This window comes from Maylandia zebra, linkage group LG22 (genome assembly GCF_041146795.1).
Source record: "Maylandia zebra isolate NMK-2024a linkage group LG22, Mzebra_GT3a, whole genome shotgun sequence".
Taxonomy (NCBI): Eukaryota; Metazoa; Chordata; class Actinopteri; order Cichliformes; family Cichlidae; genus Maylandia; species Maylandia zebra.
Genome location: NC_135187.1, coordinates 25,688,656 through 25,709,555, shown reverse-complemented (window position 1 = coordinate 25,709,555; position 20,900 = coordinate 25,688,656). Strand labels below are relative to the sequence as shown.

General features: G+C 45.4%; 2 protein-coding genes across 6 annotated transcripts in view; both read right to left on the bottom strand.

Moving 5' to 3' along the window:
• Positions 1–12,921, bottom strand: part of trit1 (tRNA isopentenyltransferase 1) — a 49,916-nt gene extending 36,995 nt beyond the window's left edge. For 2 of the 4 annotated variants that reach the window (XM_076879230.1, XM_076879228.1), the window contains exon 1: positions 12,679–12,920. In XM_076879230.1, the coding sequence (XP_076735345.1) occupies positions 12,679–12,837 (159 nt within the window). In that variant the 5' untranslated portion in view covers positions 12,838–12,920. Of the gene's footprint in view, positions 1–12,678 lie in introns of all 4 variants that reach the window. The other 2 variants (XM_076879231.1, XM_004574351.3) reach the window with 2 other exon arrangements.
• Positions 12,922–14,981: 2,060 nt separating this feature from the next.
• myclb (MYCL proto-oncogene, bHLH transcription factor b) lies at positions 14,982–20,644 on the bottom strand. Of its 2 annotated transcripts, none has more exons than XM_004574353.5 (3): positions 20,347–20,644; positions 18,763–19,447; positions 14,982–16,995 (listed from the first exon to the last, which is right to left on the bottom strand). In XM_004574353.5, exons 2-3 carry the CDS (start codon positions 19,397–19,399, stop codon positions 16,217–16,219), a joined length of 1,416 nt encoding a protein of 471 aa, XP_004574410.1. In that variant the 5' UTR covers positions 19,400–19,447; positions 20,347–20,644; the 3' UTR covers positions 14,982–16,216. The 2 variants fall into 2 exon arrangements, with proteins under 2 accessions (XP_004574410.1, XP_004574411.1); XM_004574354.5 differs by having other exon boundaries at positions 18,763–19,444.
• Between the last annotated feature and the right edge of the window lie 256 nt (positions 20,645–20,900).

The window sequence follows — 20,900 nt, the reverse complement described above, 5'->3', positions numbered from 1 at the left end:
CCCCATCCAGGTGTGAGTGGGCTCTGTGTAGGAGGTACAGGATGGCATCCTCCACTCCGACACCCGCCTTGTATGCAAACTGTAGTGGGTCCTGGGCATGTTGTACCTGTGGTCGGAGGAGGTTGAGGAAGAGCCGCTCTAGAGTCTTCATAAGATGTGACGTCAGTGCCACCGGTCGGAAGTCATTCAGCTCATTGGGCCGGTTCTTTTTGGGGACCGGGACGATGCAGGATGTCTTCCATAGGGCGGGCACTCTCCCCAGTCGCAGACTGAGGTTGTGCTTTGGATGTGCTTTGGATTTATGGTAAATGCTGTTAATTGACAGCGCCATATGTGTGTGTCACAACTAAACTACCAAACTGCCTGAAAGACACCAATAATGCAATTTGTATGTTTTCATTTCCAATCCTAGTTGTGAGATGACACAAGCAGTTTTTAACCATGGCACTGTTTCTGCAACAATTTGCTGCCCGGTTCCAAATTTTCTGAACTATGTTGCTACCACTGAATTCAAAGCAAGCACATATTTTTTCAAACAGCAGTCAAACTTCTCAGTTTAAACTTTTAATCTGTTATTTTCATCCCGTTTTCAATTAAACAGAAGCTTTAAGTAATAGAAGATGTATTTTATTCTGCACCTGGCTCCAAAACAAAGTAAAGTCCACTCAAAAAAAAACATGTCCAAGAACGGCTGAAGGAATATGACCAACATGCCCCACCCCACAACCCACAGGGTACTACCATGAGTCCAGATCTCTTCTAGGCACATTAAGGGGACCTGCACTACTGTGCAAGGTAGGCGTGGATTTTAATGTTGTGGCTGATTGGTGTAATCTCATAATCCTTAGGCTATAATTAAAGTTCGCAAAAGTCTAAATGACATTTAAGTGATGCACGTTCATGCTCATAGTCCCAGTGAGAGGCTTATAAATGTTACATTTTACAAAAAAAGAAAATGATAACTCATCACATCAATACCATATGTTGCTTAAAAAAAAACAAAAAAAACTATTGGACACTGTCTGATCAACACATGTTATTTAGTAACACACGAGTGTTTTTGCAAATCAAACGCAGATCTAATCTGTGTTTGTGCTGCAGTTTGTATTTCATGAGCTCCGATTTCAGCGAGCCCACGATGATGATTTAAATCACACTGCAGCGCTCAAACAGCAAAGCGACAGCGTGCTAAACATTTAATACTAAAATACCGAAAGCTTTGATCAAAAACCAACAGCGTGGTCAGAGGGAAGCTGTCGATAATGGCACGGTTCAGCCTCCTCGAGGCCGCGGCACATGCTCCGGCACATAGACTGTAAGCTCTGTCTCCAGGAATCCTTTCCTCGGTTACGCTCACAAATGAATACTGCCCATTCTCTTTCTACCCCTTCTTTCCTTCCTTCCCCTCAAGGCACCATCCTTCAACAATTTATCCCTCCATCTTCCTCTCCTCTGTCTCTCTGTGGGGAATGGCCCAGTAATGCCAGACTAATAAATCATTCATGGCGTAGCCCCACCGCCCCCTCTCTTCCTCTTCCTCCATCCTGCTATCCTCCTCTCCCATGCTGCCTGACTGTGCCTGACCGCATCACCACACCCGCAGACTGCAATTCACTTACACACACACAGAGACACACAAAATAGGAGTTTGTCAGTTTTGTGTTGTTTTTCTAGAGCTCTGCTACACTGGCTTAGATTACTTCTAAAGGTACATAATAAACTGGATGTGGGAGGAAGCATTGCCTAAGTTCCAATGCACACCGATCTGTCAAAGCCCAGACAGGTCACAGGCTCGGCAGACACACAGAGAGAGACACGCACAATGAGAGCGAAGGAGGGGGAGGAAGGGATGACTGCTTGAGAATTAGAGGGATATAAGAGTGTAGGATGTGTCTGATGTGTAGACAAGCACCATGCCTCTGTGCGTAGCATGCATGTGTAGCGTGTGTGTGAGTGTAACAAGCTCTGGCCGGTAATAAGCATAGCCTGTGAACGAGCAAGCTGCCTCACAGGAGTGAAATCACAGCGACACAACCATCACGTTCTAAATTTACAACTTAAAAAGGCAAATAAGCCCTTTGGTGTTTTTCACTACAAAAGACCCCCTCCTCCTCCTCCACTTTCATAGGAGTATAAGAGCCACGATGACACAAGGCAGCTTTCCCGCTGCTTGGGCCCATTTTTCGCATTCGGCAGCAGATGAGTAAGCCTGACAAATCATCCACCCATTCGCCGCTCATGCAGTCCTTAAGAGAAACACAGCGGCACCTTCTTTCAGACGCGAATAAAGCGAAGGGTCACAAGATATACGGCGCGCATGTGCACGACCTGTTGTAAATCGACCCCATCCCCACCCCTGCGAGGCACGCCTTTCACACAGTCCAGCGCTGTGCTTTTACGCTGTTCCTGGAGATGAATATGTTGTTAGTAAATCCATTCAACGTGCGACTGTGAGTAAGCGAGAAAAATCTGTTCACACAAACAAAAAACAATCTGATCTAATCTGAGCGGATGCAACCGCTGCTGACTGATCTTCATATTTACCCGTGTGCAGGGCTTGGCATTTAACTATTGCGTCATCTGTTCCATTTTGCTAGCGTGTGACGAAGAGCCGAAAGCCTTTCAAACAGGTCGGTCATTATAACTTTTGTTTCGTTTTTTTTTTTTTTTTTAATTGAGTGGAGTTCTTGGTCTCCTTGGCACAAAAAAGTGGGAAATAAACAAAAGCATGAGAAAATATCGCAAGATGTGCACAAACTTTGAATTTGAAGTATTAACAAAACTGTATTGCTGGTTTTGCATGTTTGTACTTAGGTGGTCTTCTTCTACTACTACCAATACTTCTGTCAGCTACTAGCTTCAGGGGCTGCTACAGCAGATCATCTGCCTCCATCGCGCCCTAACCCTACCATCTTCTTTTGGAACAACAACCATCCGCATGCCCTCATTCACTGCATCCATCCGGACTTCTGCTTCCTGAGTGGACAACTCTTAATACCCAACAAAGACAGCACTTAACTACAGCTTTATGACAACAACGAGCTGCTCTACCTGCCACCAGTCTTTTGAAACTGTCTTGACCTGTTTCCCTACTATCTGCATGTGTCTGCAAAAACAACACAACAGGCTCATACGTTTCTTAGTTTGGATCCTTGTTGGGTCTTTACAGACACGCTCATCCACAATTTTCCACTTATGTCTCAGATGTCTCTTAAAATTTGCTGATGTCCTGAAATTTTCTTGGGAAAACAAAATATCCCATGTGTTTGTTGTACAAGAAGCCCAAACTATCAGATATCACAAACCTGAATCACAACTGAAAATATGGGCAGTGGCAAATAAAGTGAGGGATCCACAGAGTACCTTTCAACAGTTTGTTATTAACAATAATGTCTTGCAAAGCACTGTCAGTAAGTAAGCGATGCCCTGACAAATCATCCTCTCTCTCAAGGTGATGCTTGATTAACAAATGTCCGTCTGTCGCAGCTCATCAAAAGCTCGTCTGAGCCAACCAAATTCTGCATCATGTCCAATCAGCGCGGCGGCAGTGCGTGAACACATCTCTCCTCTCTAGAGGGAAACGTCTGCACAGTCTGCCTTTTCACAATCTCATTCATACACCGAAGACTAGAGCAACATTATTACCTAAACTCTTACTCAGAGCACGACGCTGCCTGGATGTGTATTCGAAGGAATCAAGGGCAGTTGGCGACAATCTGCTACTCAACCATCTGTGGACGCCACTATTTACAAGGAGGCTGCTGTTAAGTTGGAACCAGTCAACCCCACAAAGGAACAAAGGCCTTCGGTTCAATCCCCTTAAACAGCTGTACACACAAACATCCACAAATCACAGAACAATGAGAACACACAAAACAATGAGATTCGAAAAACCTTGACAAAACATCAAACTGCAGGCTGCCTTTTTCAACTCAAACTGATGCCAGCTGAGTCCAAAAATTCTCAATGAAATCTGAGTTCAGGACTTAAATCTGGTCAAACGGTGCTTCGGATTTATTTGGGAGTCATCCCTCCCTCAAAGAGAATCGTTGTGTGACAGTTTTCCCCCATGACCACCTCCGTTAAGTCGCATCCTTCAGCAGCCTCCCGAGAATGTACAACTGATCAAAGATTTGCCGTTTGCGTCACCAGTAACAGCAGCCTGAGTGGATCTGTCACTCTGGCTGCTCATTTATGCATTTTTATTTTCCATTTTCCCCCAGTCAGAGAGAAGGACGCCATTCGTGACAAATTTACTAGTGAACAATCCGCTGTATTGAGAGTGTATCGTCTCAATGTGGGACGAGCTCCAGCTCCACTGCTTTGTACTGCAGCTACTGACGACTTCAGTTCTGGAGACTTGCTCCAACTGGAGGACATGCAAGTGGAACCAGACATAACATCAGCTGGGGAACTGGTTCATGTGTGGCTGAACAAAAGCTCACCTGGCACTGCAGAGAAGAATAAAGACTACCAGCCAGCACTGCATCACCATTTATTTATCACAAATTACCTGATAAATAAAGAATTTGCAGATAAAGGTTCTGTTATAAAGAGCTTTTTTTTTTTCTCAAATTTAATTTAGGAAACCATGTGTGCACACATACACATCCCCTTGCCACAGTGGATCAATGATCAAATTAAAACAGCCAAACTTAAGTCCCCCCCAAAGACCTTTTTAATTGAACCTTTACTTGAATCAAAGGTCAATGAAACCTGTAAATTGGAGAGAAAAGGAAAAGGAGAAAAATGGTACAATCTAATCTCTGCAACCAGTACAAGAAAAGGAATTACAGAAAATTAAACGCAAAAGGGCATCAAGTCCAGTTAAATTTAGCTAAAGATATGCTGTAATGCAACTACTAACCCAGTTCCGGAATAATCTAATAGTGAACATGTGCACCTGAGGTTCTCTCTCTGTGCACCATCAGGAGCTTTAAATAACTGCCTATTTAACACAGCTCAGACTTGCAGACACCCGGTGCGATGACAGGAACAATGAAGGCTGCGAAACTTAAAATCAGTTGTTCCAATTCCAAATGCTCTTACTGAAGGACCTCTGCTGGTCCCTGGACCCCACTTTGGGAACCGAGGGTTTACGCTGCTCGTCAGAGCCTCATTCAGTGACAGTACAGCGAGCCACTTGTGCGTTTGCCATGGATAGCATGTTCGTTTAATGAGTGAATAATATCCCCCTGCATGTCCAATGAACTGTGGGCTGGGGGCCGGGGCTGTGGTCGGGAGGGAAGGAGAGGGGGGGTGAAGGAACACAATAGGAGTGTTAGGGAGTGTGGGAACCGATTCTCCACGGGACAATAGGCACTTCCCAGTGGCCACAGCGTGCCCATTCACTCTCAGCTGCCGGGCCCGGCGTAGCACGGCGCTGAATATGCACCAGCTCAGCACAATGCTGCTTTCTCCCAAACAAGCCCAGACTGTTTCCTATCCCAAAGACAACACAGGCCAGCTCTAGCCTATACACAGCCCCATTCTCACATAAGCAGCCACTTTCTCACTCGCTCCGTGTCTGCGTGTCTCTCCGGCTTTCTCTCGCTGTCACACACACTGACAGGAGGCAACAAGGCCAGATACTGTAAGGAGGCTGCGGACGGGGCTGCCGTGCTGTAACTAGGCCACAATTTCTCTCCAACCAGGGCCGCTGGTTGCCGAGATATTCTGGGCTGAAATGTTATTAGTGTAACCCAGTTTGCCCAATACCAGGTGACTGCTGGAAGAGGCAACTCCCCACAGGGACAGACGCTCTCAAGGACAATGCACATCAAGAAGCAGGTAGACGGGGGTTGGGGAAGGAAGGTGATGGAAGATGTGATTAGTTACCAAATAAGAGAAAGCCCCGCAGGACACCGGCATCTGTGGATAGCTGGATTTTTTTTCCCCCCTCTGTGCATTTCTGTTCTATAACATGAACCAGACTCAAACCAGCACCCAGCTTTCTCTGTGAGAAGTGAATGTGCCTTTCTGGTTGCTGTGGTAACAGAGCCTGGGAACCAAACGGCAGGGTGGGGCTGAGAGAGAGGTGAGGGGATGACACAAGTGTGAGAGATTTTAAATGTCACTGCTTTGACACAGAGACATGCACAAAGAGGCGTGCCTCCATCGCTGCAGAGAACATTGCACTCATTTACATTCATTTCCCTAAAACTGACACAGCCTGTAACCTCTACCTGACCCCTACCTCCACCAAACCTTTACTCTGCTTGAAGTTTAACAACTCGAGTGAACAGGTATATCTGTGTAGTATACAATGCTGTGATACTGACTGTATTAACCATGAAAGACACCAACAGAACAACAGTCTTAAAGCCACGTTGGAGAAAGGCTGGCAAACTCATGAGACTCACACCAGCACTGCAACAGACTGGTGACCTTTCCAGGGAGTGCCTCGCCTCTCGCCCTATGACAGCTGGGATAGGGTCCAGTCCCCTCCTTCCCTACGACCCTGATAAGCAATTAAGAAAATGGATGGATGACTAACTGAATCAGAGGTTGGCATAAAACAACTTTCTGACACGCTTCAATTTTCCTGAAAATGCAAATCCGGCTCAGTCTACTCACGTACAATGCAGTCCACATAAAGGTTAAAGCAGTCAGCAAAAACAGCTGCTTTTCCACGACGCCACCAAGTCAATAAAATGCATGCAATGCGATTACAGTTCTGCAAGTAGGCTGCCACCTGGACATATAAGCCTGAACACGACAGCCACTCATAGTGTGTGTGGAGCATTTCCTGATGTAAAAGAATAACAGTCACTCTTTAATTGTGTCCTTGCACTCATTTCTACAAATCTCCATTCAACCTTAAGATTAAACAAACTTCAAAATCACTAGAAAATAATAAACTTGCAATATCACCCTTTAATTTTCTCAAAAATCAACAGTGCGCCTTATAATCTGGTGCACTAGATTATAAGGCAAATTCGCATTCTGGTTGTACTTACTGACCTCAAACCGATTTTATGTGGTACACGGCGCTCAAAAATCTGTCAAAAAATGTTTTAGTAGAACTTGGGTAAGCTAGGAAGCTGTACCGTGACGGTTCCCGAGGGTTATGGACAAATGCAATCGCATGGCAGGATGCTGTAAATGGCCCAAACTTCAGTCAGGAGAACAACTGAGATACAGTGGGGCAAAAAAGTATTTAGTCAGCCACCGATTGTGCAAGTTCCCCCACTTAAAATGATGACAGAGGTCAGTAGTTTGCACCAGAGGTACACTTCAATTGTGAGAGACAGAATGTGAAAAAAAAATCCATGAATCCACATGGTAGGATTTGTAAAGAATTTATTCGTAAATTAGGGTGGAAAATAAGTATTTGGTCACCTCAAACAAGGAAAATCTCTGGCTCTCACAGACCTGTAACGTCTTCTGTAAGAAGCTTTTCTGTCCCCCACTCGTTACCTGTATGAATGGCACCTGTTTGAACTCATCATCTGTATAAAAGACACCTGTCCACAGCCTCAAACAGTCAGACTCCAAACTCCGCCATGGCCAAGACCAAAGAGCTTTCGAAGGACACCAGGAAAAGTATTGTAGACCTGCACCAGACTGGGAAGAGTGAATCTACAATAGGCAAGCAGCTTGGTGTGAAAAAATCAACTGTGGGAGCAATCATCAGAAAATGGAAGACATACAAGACCACTGATAATCTCCCTCGATCTGGGGCTCCACGCAAGATCTCATCCCATGGGGTCAAAATGATCATGAGAACGGTGAGCAAAGATCCCAGAACCACACGGGGGGACCTGGTGAATGACCTGCAGAGAGCTGGGACCAAAGTAACAAAGGTCACCATCAGTAACACACTACAACGGCAGGGAATCAAATCCCGCAGTGCCAGACGTGTTCCGCTGCTGAAGCCAGTGCATGTCCAGGCCCGTCTGAAGTTTGCCAGAGAGCACATGGATGATACAGCAGAGGATTGGGAGAATGTCATGTGGTCAGATGAAACCAAAGTAGAACTTTTTGGTATAAACTCAACTCGTCGTGTTTGGAGGAAGAAGAATACTGAGTTGCATCCCAAGAACACCATACCTACTGTGAAGCATGGGGGTGGAAACATCATGCTATGGGGCTGTTTTTCTGCCAAGGGGACAGGACGACTGATCCGTGTTAAGGACAGAATGAATGGGGCCATGTATCGTGAGATTTTGAGCCAAAACCTCCTTCCATCAGTGAGAACTTTGAAGATGAAACGAGGCTGGGTCTTCCAACATGACAATGATCCAAAACACACCGCCCGGGCAACAAAGGAGTGGCTCCGTAACAAGCATTTGAAAGTACTGGAGTGGCCTAGCCAGTCTCCAGACCTCAACCCCATAGAAAATCTGTGGCGGGAGTTGAAAGTCCGTGTTGCTCGGCGACAGCCCCAAAACATCACTGCTCTCGAGAAGATCTGCATGGAGGAATGGGCCAAAATACCAGCTACTGTGTGTGCAAACCTGGTAAAGACCTATAGTAAACGTTTGACCTCTGTTATTGCCAACAAAGGTTATGTTACAAAGTATTGAGTTGTATTTTTGTTATTGACCAAATACTTATTTTCCACCCTGATTTACGAATAAATTCTTTACAAATCCTACCATGTGGATTCATGGATTTTTTTTTTCACATTCTGTCTCTCACAGTTGAAGTGTACCTCTGGTGCAAATTACTGACCTCTGTCATCATTTTAGGTGGGGGAACTTGCACAATCGGTGGCTGACTAAATACTTTTTTGCCCCACTGTAATCCATCCACATTACAAGGTTAGTTATTAACATACTGCAACCACACGGGAATAGAGCAGCTGCGAGAGAATTCAACATTAATGAATCAATGGTACGGAAGTGGAGGAAGCAAGAAGAATGAGCTGAGTAAATTTTGACTTATCTGACTGTTATGTAGGGCTGGGTATCGTTTAGAGATGGACCGATCCGATATTACGTATCGGTATCGGTCCGATACTGACCTAAATTACTGGATCGGATATCGGAGAAAAATAAAAAAATGTAATCCTATCCATTAAATATAACGAAAGCACCTCACAAAACTTGCAACACGCCGTAACTCACCTCAGAACGTTAGCACGTCGGAGCAGTATGCATCACGTGATAGAGCGGCTGTGGCATGCGGGACCTGTCGGTGGTCTGGATAGCATGTGGAGCTTCGCTAGCAACCCGGCATTTCATCTCCGACAAAGTTATCCCGAGAGAAGTAAAGCAAGTGTGTAAGTCCATCTCTGAATGTTTGTAAAGCATTCCTGCGTTAAGCTTAACAAGCGACTGCCTCTCCTGCTGCTACTTCAATGGTGAAACTGCTTAACGATCAGCTGATCGGCTTTTCTGTCGCGAGTCCGTGTCTCTAGTTTGCTTTTGGCCCACTTTGCACCAGAAAGAGGAAACCAGCGGCTGAACAACAGCAGCACGTTTAAGCTTGATAAGCTGTTGTTAGAATTTATTTAATATTACTTTCTACTCGAGGATCTTTTTCTACGTAGCTGACGCTGGTAACTGTGCAGGGGCGGATCTAGCAAAGTTTAGCCAGGGGGGCCGATAGGGCATTAACAGGGAAAAGGGGGCACAAAGACATACTTTTCTTTCTTATTCTCATTTAAAATGTCTAGCTTTTAATAAATAATTATCTGACACCCAAAGTTTTAATTTGATGTAAAATGAATAGAAGTCAATTACTGTATATAGTAACTATTAAGTCTAATATATATACCCTAGTAAGCTATAGTACTTTTTCCTTTGGGAAGGTACCATCTGTGCAGTCTGCAATTTTGTTGAAGAAAGATGTTGAATCTATTTAATATTTCTTGAAAAATAATTGATTTCTGTGCATTTTTTTCACACTGCATCAAATTAAGGTTGATTACGTCGATTAAGCATCATGAGGTGGAGCGTGAGGGGTGGTTCCCTATTTTTTATTTATTTATTTTTGTTGTTGCTGGGAGTTGGAACCCTATTAGTTAGGTTGCTTAATATTTATGCTAAGTACTCTTTAAAATACCTGAATAGGGAGGATGGTGTAGGCTTAAGTTTATTAGATTGATCAGTATTGCTGAACTATGAAAAAAATTTTTTTTGCATACAGGTATAACAGAATAGCTTTAGTGTAGTTGTTGTTTTAAACTTGAGCATGAACTTATACAAAATGCAGCAAGATATTTAAAAAACAGTTTTGTTGATTAAAAAACACTATATCGGATTCATATCGGTATCGGCAGATATCCAAATTTATGATATCGGTATCGGTATCGGACATAAAAAAGTCGTATCGTGCCATCTCTAGTATCGTTTAGGTTTTATCTGATACCGGTGCCAAACCGGTACTTTTGAAACGGTGCCGGTGCTTAAACGGTGCTCAAACCGGTGCTTAAAGAATGGAGAACACAAAATTGGTCCAAAAACCTCTCATGTTCAGCTGTTTTTTGTAAAAATATAACAATGTTAGCCTTTTCTGCAGCTATGGGGCATATATGGTATCACTCTTGGCTGGAAGCAGTGCTTAAACAATGGAAAAAACACAAACTTTGTCCAAAAACCTCTCATGTTTAACTGTTTTCCACTTTTTCTTTGGTCATTTTAGCCTTTTTGGCCAGGGTGAAGGGAGTGTCTGCCATCAAACAAGAAGACAGCCACATGTAACTACAACGGTGTTTGCTAGTTCACCTTACATGCATTAATGTAATAACGTGGTTAGCCTACTCAACGTAAATTACACACGAACAACATTAAGCTACTCACGCAGAGAAGAACGGCTGCTGCTGCCATCATCATCCGTCATCATTTCTGCTACACTAGCAGGACTAGGGGCCAGGACTGTACTCTTCGGGTTCTTGGGGGATGTTGCTAACTCTGGGTCCGATAACAGGGACCACACCCGCAGTAGATGTGCACGGTGTGAGGTCTCACAGCAAGCTATCAAATATGGTGCATTTCTCGGCTTTTAAAAAAAACGCTATGCGTAGCCAGGTGTCTCATCAGATTTGAGGTGTTACCTCCTTTGACAGTATCACAGTATCAGCTTAAAGCACTTGTTGCAGGCTGCTGAGTTTGCATATTTTGCTGTGAAGTACAGCCAGACTTTTGACCGCTTCGCCTTGGACATTTTTAATCTGTAGCTCTGCTCTTATAAATAATATTTGTTTTTACTTTTTTTAGTTATAATGACGTAACATTGATTAGTCTATATTGAGGTCACATCAGATTAAAATGAATTCAGTAAATAACCAGATGATATTTAAGTGTTACCTTAACCTATCGTCTCCACTTCAAATGACACACTTTGTACAAGTTCCGCTTTAAACTCCTCACTCCTTAGCTACACCAATAACTTTTTATGGGTGCTGGTGTGTATTCCAAATGATGAAACAAACTACTCTGTCTCCCAACTCTCTTAAGGTTGACTGCCTCCATTAGCATTTTTCATTTTTGATGTTATCCTCTGATAGCTAGCTTGTTAGCTTGAAGGTGCAGTAAAGTTGCTGCTGCAGCAAGGAGGGACAAAACTTTCTGGTGCCTGGTCAGAAATTTGGCCAGATTTGGCTTGCAGGTGTGACTCATCTATATTCATGCTTACGCTGTGCAACACTGCACAGGTTCCAACCAAAGATATCACTCTGACAAGTCTTTCTCTACCATAGTCTTCACTGCTACACAAGTATGATTTTTATTTTTACTTATTTATTGCAAATAAATGAGTAAAAATGAACACCTCACTAAAAATGGTGATAGTTGAGTGAAGTCCTGACATCTATTAAGCACTTCCTATATGTATTTTTCATGCTTGATAATACAGAGATCCATATGTATATGTATTTTATGTTACTGAATAATACCATCCAACAACCAAGAGCTAACCTCAGAAAACTACAGCTCCTCTAATGATCTAAAGTTGGCTCCAAAACCAACTCATTCTCAAATTCAGCTACAAAATTGTGACAGTGGCTATGAAGAAACTTTTGGTTTCTCTGTAGACAATCTCAACTTTCAGAGCAACTTCAGAGGAGGTATGTGAGGCAGAAAAGAACTGACAGATTTGCACCTAGCTTTGGTGAAATGCTACTACCTGCTAATAAGCTTGAATTAGCAGGTTTTTGTGTTTGCACCTGCACAGTTTATGCTAACTACGCTTGCTAGCTTTAGCTGATGACAGTGCACTTCAGCCATAGAAGAATAAATACGGTCAAGTTTGCCTCCAAAAAGGGCCAAAGTACCAACACTGATGTTTTAAAATGCAACCAGAAACCAACATCAAGGTGGTTGCGTCCATCTTTTATATACAGTCTGTGGGTGCTACAAACCAAAGCTAAAGCAGATCAGACAAATTTTGAAACACTTACCCCTCCGCTGCTCGAAGACCTCTAAGGTAAGCGTTACATCTGTTAAACTATGCTATAATGACCGTCTGACGAAGTTTCATATTTTACGTCTTGACGTTTTATTTTCCTATTGTCTGCTATCTGGCGCACTGATCTGGCCTTCTACGTCTTCTCTATTAGTCAGCACCACCTTACATGACGTGCTGCTTCTCTGAATTCGGATCTACCTTATTTATTTATTTATTTTCACGTTTTGCTCTCCCTTTCTCCAAATATTTCAACAACCGGAGGGTCATGTAAAGCATAATGGCTGCCATGTCAAGGACTCCCTGCGCATTCCCTCGTGTTCCTACCTGCATGGAGTCGGCGCTGATTATTTCCCCCTGAAGCCGTTTTCCGATCTCGATCGCTAGCTTAGACTTGCCGGTGCCGGTAGCTCCCAAAATCACTACTAAAGACGGGACCATTGCTCTCCGCAGAGCACCCTGCACGCTCAGAGTGGAAGCCGCCATGATGCTGCGTCATCGGCGCCCAGCTGACGACCGCGCGCATGCGCTGTGAGCACAGGAGACAGGAGGAGGGTTCTGTTGCCGAGCAACGGGGAGCCGTTACTGCTGTAACATTATTATTATTATTATTATTATTATTATTACTACTACTATACTGGTTCAGTCTTGTCGCTGGTATAAATTAAATTGACTGGATTAAACGGTTTTACTGGCAGTAACCGGTTCCGTCCAGTTCCGAATTAACCAGCAACCAAGTTATCATAACGGTAGATGGCTTTGATGCTGTATTTTTGCACCAATCAGATCGCTCGTTGCTACATTCAGGGTACCCGTGCGATGCTTTTTGCAGATACATTTAACCGCATAGTTGGCACTGTTTCTATGGAAACTGCCAGCGCTCTGCAGTAGTGAGCAAAGATGTTTATTGCCATGGTGAAGATGCTACCAAGAGTTACCCTGGAGACCGCATAGAAGAAACACTGGATGAGGAGTGGGGGGATTGTGTTCACTCATTCACAGTGTCTGTGTGTAATAGAATTGGATGCTGCACATGTCGAGCTCATATTGTGGGTTCACAAATTACCCTAGGATCTTTTATCTCTGCTTAAGTGCAAATCTGCACTTTAATTGAATCCTTGTTTCATTTTAAGCCTGTTGTGGTGGTGTAGAAGTCCAAAATTATGAAAACTGCAATGCTGTTTGTACCTCACAAAAGGAAAAGCTTTTCAAAAATTTTACAGCTTTACCCCCAGAATAAAACTTTAAAGAAAGGGTGTCAAATACAAGGCCTGAGGGCCAGAATTGGCCCACTAGACAGCTTTGGAAAATGTGAAGGATGTCATAAATTTTGGACTTTTAATTCTATTTTTCTCAAATTTTGCAGCTTTTCCTGCTGATAAGACCTCCCCATGGCCATTCAGGTTTTTTTTTTCCCAGCTGACTATGTTGTGAAGCGCTACTGCGTGCGCATACGTCAGTGCAACAACACTGATTGGCAAATAGGTTTCCCGTTTCTGCTGTTGATTGTCTGATTTCTGTGATATACTCAAGAAAGAGAGACAAATGATTGATTTATGAAGTCAAACCATGGAATTTATTTACTTTTCTGACTTACTCTTCATACACTGAGGCTTATGAGGTACAGGAAAAAGAAAAGTGCTGAGACAAGGTCCCAAAAAAAAACAAAAAAAAAAAAAACAAACAAAAAAAACCAAAACGAATTCACTGCTACTATGACTGTGCTACAGCAGAAACCAGTGACCATCACACAAGGGGGGGGGGGGGGGGGGGGGGGGGGGGGGGGGGGGGGGGAGACAAACAAACAAACAAACGAAACAAAAACAACAACAACAACTACTACTATGTAAACCACTGTCATGGGTGTACCCTGCTGGGGGAAAAACCTGACTGGGTTTACTGGTGGTTTGTGCTGAATTAATGAGCATTAAGGAGGAAGCGGGGGGGGAAAGCACACAATTCTTCAACCAAATCCATTCATCTCCTGCTCTTAAAGCTCACTTTCTCCCATCTGTGGTGGCTCCTGAGGTTGTTACAAACAGCATAATAACAGGTTACCCCCCCTTCCAAAAGCACAGTCTACAGCCATGATACGAAAGCTGCAGTCTACATGGATTTTCCTGAGAGCGAGTGAAGCTGGAAATGAAACTCATCGTTTACAGTACTCGATCCGGGGCTACAGTGTCCTATTGCATGGCTTACAGGACAACAGGCACCACCAGGCTTGCACAAAAAAGAAAAAGAAAAAGCAGAAAGCATCGACATCAAGGCTACACACAGCCGAAAGTTTCATCAGTAGATCCTCTTAAGTCCACACACCATCCATAACACCTGCACTAGATCTAAGAGCGTTACAGCTATAGTGATTGAATTGTTTGTGGTGGGGTATCCAATCAAGATACACAACTTTCAGCACATAAACCACCAATAAAGCCCAGTCCACTGCGATTAACCAAAAAACAGTCATTAGCTCACACTGAAACACAACTTGGTAGGAAAATATAGTATAAAAACTTCTGACTGGTCTGATTTATTATTTAAACAAATGAAGAAACCCCAGAAACACACAAGTATGAAAACAAGGAGGCTCTGAAAACAGTAACAAATGAAAAACATTGTGACAAAGTGACTAGTGTGATCAACGTTCAAAGTGTTTTATTTTTACTTTTTTTTCCTTTTAATAATCATTTTATTAACAAAAATAGAAGCTTTGAGTTGTCTCTGAAAAGCCAGCAAGCTTGAGCCAAAAAACAAAAAACCAACTAGGGCGAGTATAGTAGACAGCTCTGGTTTTGGTTTGGAAGGGACTGTACAGGAAGTGTACTATATACATAACATCCAACTGGACAGTCTACATACACTGAAAGGCTTCTAAAGGCATTACATCAATGCAAAAAACAGGAAAAAAAAAAAAAAAAGACTTCATGAGACAGCAAGATGAAAAAACATACAGCTGAACCTCAGTGGGCTTCATCTACAGGCATTTTTTGAGGGGGGGGGGACAAAGATTTCAAATCAGGTCCTAAAAGATTCTCTTAGTTAACTAAGGGATGCTGACATTCATCTTCTGGCTGGTCTCCATGGCACAATACGAAAAGACAGGCGGGAACATTCTTGGGATTTTTGCTAAATTTGTATCTTCTCCAAATAACGCAACGAAACAGAAGGGCAAAGCCGATGCTTTTGAAACGTCTGACGATTGAGGGGGTAAGACACCGAAAGCTGCAATCTGGAACCTGCAGGCAGAGGAGTCGGGACTTCATCTGCTCGAGACGGACATGATAACACTGCTCCGCGTCTCTGGCTGGCCAGAGGTTAGAAGTAGTGTGAAGAAAACAAGAAAGGGAAAGAGATTTGAGGACAATGACAGATAAAAAGAAAAACAAAGGGTCAACATGTTGGATATCAAGAACTTGGAGGCCATGTGATGGAAAGTACACAAAGACATTTCAGGGGGGGATGTCGCAGCTGTGCAAGCGCAACAAGAGTCTGTCATAATCGAGGAGGTTGTGCAGCAGTTAACGACACAGTCGCGGCAGTTTCGTCAAACAAACGCGGCAGGCCGTAACAAGCGACAGTGTGGGCTTGGGGGGGGGGGGGCTGGACAAACCTAAAACTGAAAGCCCACGCATGCACCAATCCACGGATACCCCCGTGTGATCACCAGTCCCTAAGCTTGCTGTCATGACTGCTTGTGGCCTCGTCAGTCACTCAGAAGCTAATGTGCAAACCACAAAACAAACAAAAGAAAAGGAAAAAAACAATGAAATCCACCCGCACTATTCCAAGTGAACATTAGTGTTTTTTCATCCTCACAGAGTCCCGTTCAGTCCTGTGAGTGTACGTGTGAGGTGCCGGGTCAGATTCAGGAGCGCTTAAGCTGCGCCAGCCTCTGCAGCAGCTGCAGCTGCCGGGCTTTCAGCTGCTTCCTCTCCTGAGCCTTCTGCCGGTCGCTGGCGTGCAGCTGCTGCAGGTACTCAGTGGCTCGGGTCAGGATGGCCACCTTGGGAGTCTTGGGGCAGTCCGCCAAGCCCGGGATCTCGTCCCGCAACGACAGAAAACGTGAGCGCAGGTCGTTCCGCCGCTTGCGCTCGAGAAAGTTGTGCGCCTTGCGCTTGTCGGTGTCCTCGCAGTCGGACGACTGCGGGCTGGAGAGGTGCAAGAAGGAGGGGGGCTTTGAAGGGGATCTCTGGGGGTGAGATGAGGAGGATGAAGGAGATGACGGCGAGGCGGAGGAGGTAGGAGAGGAGGCGCTGAGGTTAGGTGACTCCGACCTGGCCACGGTCATGTGAAGGTTTCTGCTGTCCAAATTCACTGGTGCGTGGCCGGGCCGGGGCTGGTGGGAACTAGAGTTCTGGGGAGACGGCGGCGTCACCTGAGCCGATGCGTTCTCCTGCCGAACCCTCTTCCGCGGCGGCTCGGGTGCTGTCGGCAGAGTGTCCGGGGAGGGAGCGGCGTAGTTGTGCTGCTGTTGGTGGATTGAGATGTGGAAACGCTTCATGCCGGGGTCGAAGGGGTCAGCTCGCACTGTGATGGTCACTGGCTTGCGGGTGTTGACCAGTCGGCGAGGTTTACGCTGCTGCTTGTGCTCCACCGTGACCACATCAATCTCCTCTTCATCCTCATCTTTGTCATCATCGTCATCTGAAGGGGAAAATAAAAAGGTAAGAAACTGGATAAATGTGTGTCCAAAGAGAAGAAAGACACAGAATGAAGCGTTTAAGACTTAAAATGCCAGCTGAGGTGAGCAGCCTGACTGACACGCTCGCTCTAGCCTCCCGCCTCCTCAGGCCAATTAAATGCTTCTGCGAAAAAGATATTCACAGAGCCTCGCGAAACCTGCATGATCTCCCTCACTCACACACTCTCACCAAGGCTCTGAATCATCACTGCATTAGTTCAGCTCCCTGAGTGGAAATTCCCCCTCTTCATTCATGTGCACAGAGTGAGCATGAGAGGGAGAGACAGGTTAGGCTGTGAAGCACTCAGGTGCTTCTTCAACTTGTTAAAATGAGCCGACTAATATCCAGCGCTGCGAAACCCATTTGTTCCTCTATTTACTAGAGTGGAAACAGGGTTTAAAAGAAATAAAGAAATAAAATAAAATAAAAATTTTGACTCCATTCCCGCAAATCGAGTAGACTCCCAGGAGACTTTCAGCACTCTTATAGATTAAAACACACTCTTAAGTAACTAAGATCACAGCAAGAAGAGGGGACCGACACAAAGCTGGGAGTAAGGCGACCCCAGCTATTATCCTCAGCAGCACTCATGTGAAAAGCAAGTCTCAAGTCTCATATTACAAAAGCATACAGGACGGACTCTCCAGAGTAACCCTATAATAGCTCTTTACTGAAGCTTAAACACACATCTGTTTCCCGGGCTGGCTCATTCTCCTCCTCTCAGAGCCCCTGTCTCTCCATGAAATGCTCAACACTGTCAAAAAAAAAAAAAAAAAGGACTGTGCAGGCCCAGCCTGAACCCTCCTGAACGGGCTAATCCCCCACTGCTCCTATTCACAGCCCGGGCTGGCTCGGCCCAAATACACCCCCCAACACAATTGGCGCCGGAGCCTGTTGAGCGGAGGAATGCAGCAACAAGTTCCCTTTGTGGCATTCCACACACGCTCCGAGCTCGACATCACATGGCAGCCCACATACCAGACTCGATCATATGGGTTCGGGGGAGTGGGGAAAAAAAAAAAAATATACAAAATTGGGAAAAAGTAGGTCTTGTCTCAGGGAAAATTTAGGCGAGACAGAATAACTAAGGTGTAGGTGTGTGTGTGTGTGGGGGGGGGGGGGGGGGGGGGGGCTTCTCAATCCCTCCCAGTTACATAAAGTTCCAATAATAAGTGTTCTTTATTGAATTCATGTCAAATTTGAGGTCAGGGAGAGCCGGCAGAGAGGATATTGTTATCATAAGTCAGACTGGAGGAGAGGAGCAGGGAGAAGTAGCAGCTGGTCTGCTGGATCCCTGCCAAGCAGCAGATGTTTGGATGGGTGTGTCGCTCTCTGGGCTTCAAGCATGTGTTGCATGCACCAAAGGTAACGCAATGCAGTCACCATCATGTGCCATGCCAGCCATTACTGCCAAGATGGCTGACCAAAGCAATAAAAATGTAATAAAAATGACTAAGTTCAAAAACAAAATACCTAAAAGTCACTGATCCAAGCAAACAAATGAAGGAGACTTAAATAAAACATGACTGGGCGGGTCTGGAAGTTCCAGTGTGTTAAGTACTGTGTGTGTGTGTGTGTGTGTGTGCGTGTGCGTGACAGGGATGTGGTGGAAACAGAACAAGTAACTATGGCCACTGAACTACCTGTTCAACGTCACTGTGACACACAACTGCACAGAGAAAGAGCTACCATTCACGCTGTACATCAGTGCGCTTCACCTGTTACTGACCTGAAGAGTCGCTCTGTGATTCGGAACCAGAAGACACTTGTTTCTTGCATCCGCCTGTTATCGGGAACGTGAGAACCGCGGTGGGGTCCACGCAGTCCGCAGCCAAGCCGCCGAGGGCAACAGTGTCACCGGGGCCACTCTGCACCCTCCCGGGGGAGGTGACAGCGGACCCGGCTGCGACTTTAGCGGCCACTCCGGTCCCGGGACAGGCAGAGTACCGCTCCCCTACAACTCTCTCCAGCTGCTGTCCGGCCGAGAAGCCGCTCCACATGCAGTCCTGGATTATGATAGAGCTTAGGTTCCCGAACGAGTCGCCGGTCGTAGCCAGCTTGCACGGCACATCCTGCTGATGCTGCTGCTCATCCTCCTGCCCCAAGAACTGGGACACCCACTCCAGCTTGTCTCCGAGAGACGGGTAGAGCAGTCCGACCCTGCCCGACCCTTCCACCGCCCGGATAGGGGACATGGGCGGGGTCGGCACAAGCTCGAATTTCTTCCATATGTCCTCGCTGGGCGCAGTGGACTTGAAGAAATCCTCGTCCGGGTCGTGGTCGTCGTAGAAATAATGTTGGTAGTGGTCGAGGTGGTCCATGTCCCAGTTTTCATAACGAGGCGCGGTGGAGCTAATGCCCGGCATGGGTGGCTGGAGGCAGCGGGGTGAATCACTCCCTGTTCCCGCTGTCTGCTGAGACACACACACAGAGCCGACAGCTGGATCAGAACTGAGCCTCATTCGCATCAGAAATAATAACACCGCTGTGCGTATTTTGTTTTTAATCATTTGTTTATTTATTGGGGGGGCGGGGGGTCCGACCCTGTGGTAAATGCATAATGCATCTATTTTCATGCATCGCTGCCTGTTAGATAATGATGCAGTTTATCCTCGTAAACAGCGACCTGCCTTTGAGGAAATAAACCTCCACCTTAAAAAAAGAAGGTGTAACAGATGACTTAAATCACTAGAACCTTGTTTGCAAATCGGTAAAGACTTCATAAGACAGTATTTGGAGAGAGTGGTAGTGGAGGTGAAGACACTGACTTTCAGGCATAAAGATTCTCCGCTCACATGCCGCAAGGTTTAAACAACAAAAACAAACCAAAACCAGAACACCAGTCTTGCTGCAGCTGTTGAGAAGTTCAAAGTTTCGCAACTGTCTCATTACATAACACTGTTTTAGTAGTAGGATACTGAAGGGAGGGGCGGGGGTGTTCCGCTGACTGCTCAGCAGAAAACAAGGCGATTAAAATGGGACTGAAAATAGATTAATTGGACAGACAGGCAGCAGGTAGCAGCCCCGGTACTCCCGGTGAGGCTGCTCAGACCGGAGAGCCGCGCGTAAAGCACTTTATTTGGCTCCTCCTCGGCTCGACTCCTTATCAAGCTCAAGGAATTCAGCTGCGTCTAAAAAGCCGATCAGTTAATTAAGCAGCGGGCGCGCTGGAGATGCGGCTTTTCCATTCGTCAAACCCCCAGTACACACCCCTCTCCGAATAAAATTAAAATAAAAACTTTAAGCGGTTCACTTATTATCTAAACCATCCACGTGTGCGTTTGGGTGTCAGCTGTGAGGAGTTTTTTTTTACCTGGTGCCCAAAGTGAAAAACCTGTCTGCGTCTTCATGGATCCGCTGTGCGTAATTACACCACTAAGAAAAAAAAAAAAAAACACAGAAAAAGCAGCAACAGTGATTCCTTTACAAGCAATCTGCTCCCAAATTGAGCGTCCCTCCCTCCCTCTGCTGCTGCGCTCGGTGTCTCTCTCAGGTGGTAAACAGTCACCGAGGGTGAACGAGTCCGTTTGGTCGCGGTCCCACCGCTCAGAGGGCTGGATAGGCTTCGGCTGTGGTCACTTTCTTTGCAGACTGCTGCACTATATGATCCGGGGGAAGGACTCTTGGCTATTCTGCATAAGAGGCGGGTCGTAGTAGGAGAGCCACGCCCGCCGTTTAAAGGTGCAGCACACTGAAAAATAACAGCCCGGAGCGCAAAAGCGAGAGTGCGAGCTGAGTGTTATGACACAGATTTCGTAAGGTGACAGCGCGCTGCTTTTGCAATAATTACGCACACGTAATAAGAGCGTGTTTATTTGTGTCCGTGCACATGCACAAGCATTTGCATGTGCGTGGGAAGGAGAGCTT